At 51.4% G+C, this 1523-nt stretch overlaps 1 protein-coding gene across 1 annotated transcript in view; it reads right to left on the bottom strand.

The window, feature by feature from the left end:
* Positions 1–1261, bottom strand: part of ITPRID1 (ITPR interacting domain containing 1) — a 127241-nt gene extending 125980 nt beyond the window's left edge. Inside the window, 1 exon segment of the mRNA XM_044656791.1 lies at positions 1105–1261. Coding sequence (XP_044512726.1) covers positions 1105–1261 — 157 coding nt within the window.
* Between the last annotated feature and the right edge of the window lie 262 nt (positions 1262–1523).

Raw genomic sequence — 1523 nt, 5'->3', positions numbered from 1 at the left:
AAGAAAGAAAGAAAGAAAGAACAGACGGACTCAGGGCATGAATCCTGGAATCCTGAAGGAAGTTCGAATTCATTTCAGCTTACCTGGCACCAACACGAAGACAGAAAAAGCATAAGGGCCTTTTGTCTTTTGCCTTTGCAATATAAATCATGGTCGTCGCCTTCCCCACCCTGAGCCTCTGCCTACATCATCGGGACATTTACTTAAGGCACCTTGCCAGCCGTGTTTATTTGCAAGCCACTCTCTGCCAGGCTCTCAGCCCCATTTGCATTTACTCGGGCGACAGAGGGTGGTCAGCTCAGCTGCCTGGTGATTCCAAGACCTGCAGTGACACCCCAGATGCCAAGTCAGATCTCTCATTCAAAAGAAAACTCTCCAGAGCTCCAGCTAATGAACAGGTGGCCCAACGGATAGGGTTGGGTAAGGAGAATCTCTCCCATTCAATATTTGTCTCTGCCCTGGTTGTCTACCAGCTGCTGAATTGGTTTGCTGAGGCTCCCTCCTGCCAAATGCTACTTGCTTTCACTTCTTGTGAGGGGTGTTGAAAGACTGTCAGACTGGAGAGGATCCTGCCTGTCTCCTAGGGAGGCACTGGGAGTGGGCTGACTGAAGCAGAAACCCCCAAATGTCTGTTCCTTGTAAAGAAAAGAAAACGTACTATGCCATTGCCACGGGTGACTTTTCTGTGAGTGGCCACTGGGCTCCCTGTTGCATCAGGAACTCTGCCACCTCCTACCCAAGTGACCTTGGGCAAGTCAGGAAACTTTCACGGACTTCATTTCACTCTGCTATAGAATGGACGGGCTGGGTTAAATGGTCACCAATGTCCCTTCTAGTCCTAAGTTTCTGATTCTAGAATCCTCCATATCTGGAAGAGACACTCAGAGTGGGTCCTGTGCTCACTGCCTGTATTTCAGCACCTGGAGCTTTAAAGGTCCATCCTTAGGCATTGCGGGCACAGTGCCAGTTAGGTGGATTCCTTCTGGGGCAGGAGAGGAAAATCCCTCCAAAAATCTTACTGCCTATCTCAGCAAAGAATACTGGGAAAATCTGGCACCATCTTTTCTCTTCCCCATTTCCAGCGATCTCAAAGCCAGTGCTCACCTATTTCTGGGATAGGAGAATCCCGACTTTCCTCCTTGGGGACTGGGGGCTGCTGCTCATCCAGGGGAAGCCAAGCACTCTTGGTGGACAGCAGGATCTCTCTCTTCTTCTTTTCCAGGCTGTGGGACATCTGGAGGCCACTGGATTCTTCAGCCATCTTAGGGGAGTAAAAGGGCCAGCGCGCACTGAAACAAATAAACGAACCATCCCAGGGAGCCAACTTTAGGACTTGCTGGGGCTGCAGGGAGCACACAGAGTCCTTGCCCACAAAGGAACCAATCCAGCTTTGCCAGCTTACCCTGCCCACCTGGCAGCCAGGCTCTCAGATACAAGACAGTAATCCGGTCTCGAGCTAGCAACAAGGCAGGAGCTGGACAGCGGGCTCCAGACTGGGAGCTACCAAAGCCACGCTGGGCCAG

The sequence above is a fragment of the Gracilinanus agilis genome, chromosome 1 (assembly GCF_016433145.1).
Source record: "Gracilinanus agilis isolate LMUSP501 chromosome 1, AgileGrace, whole genome shotgun sequence".
Taxonomy (NCBI): Eukaryota; Metazoa; Chordata; class Mammalia; order Didelphimorphia; family Didelphidae; genus Gracilinanus; species Gracilinanus agilis.
This window is presented reverse-complemented; position numbering and strand designations above follow the sequence as displayed.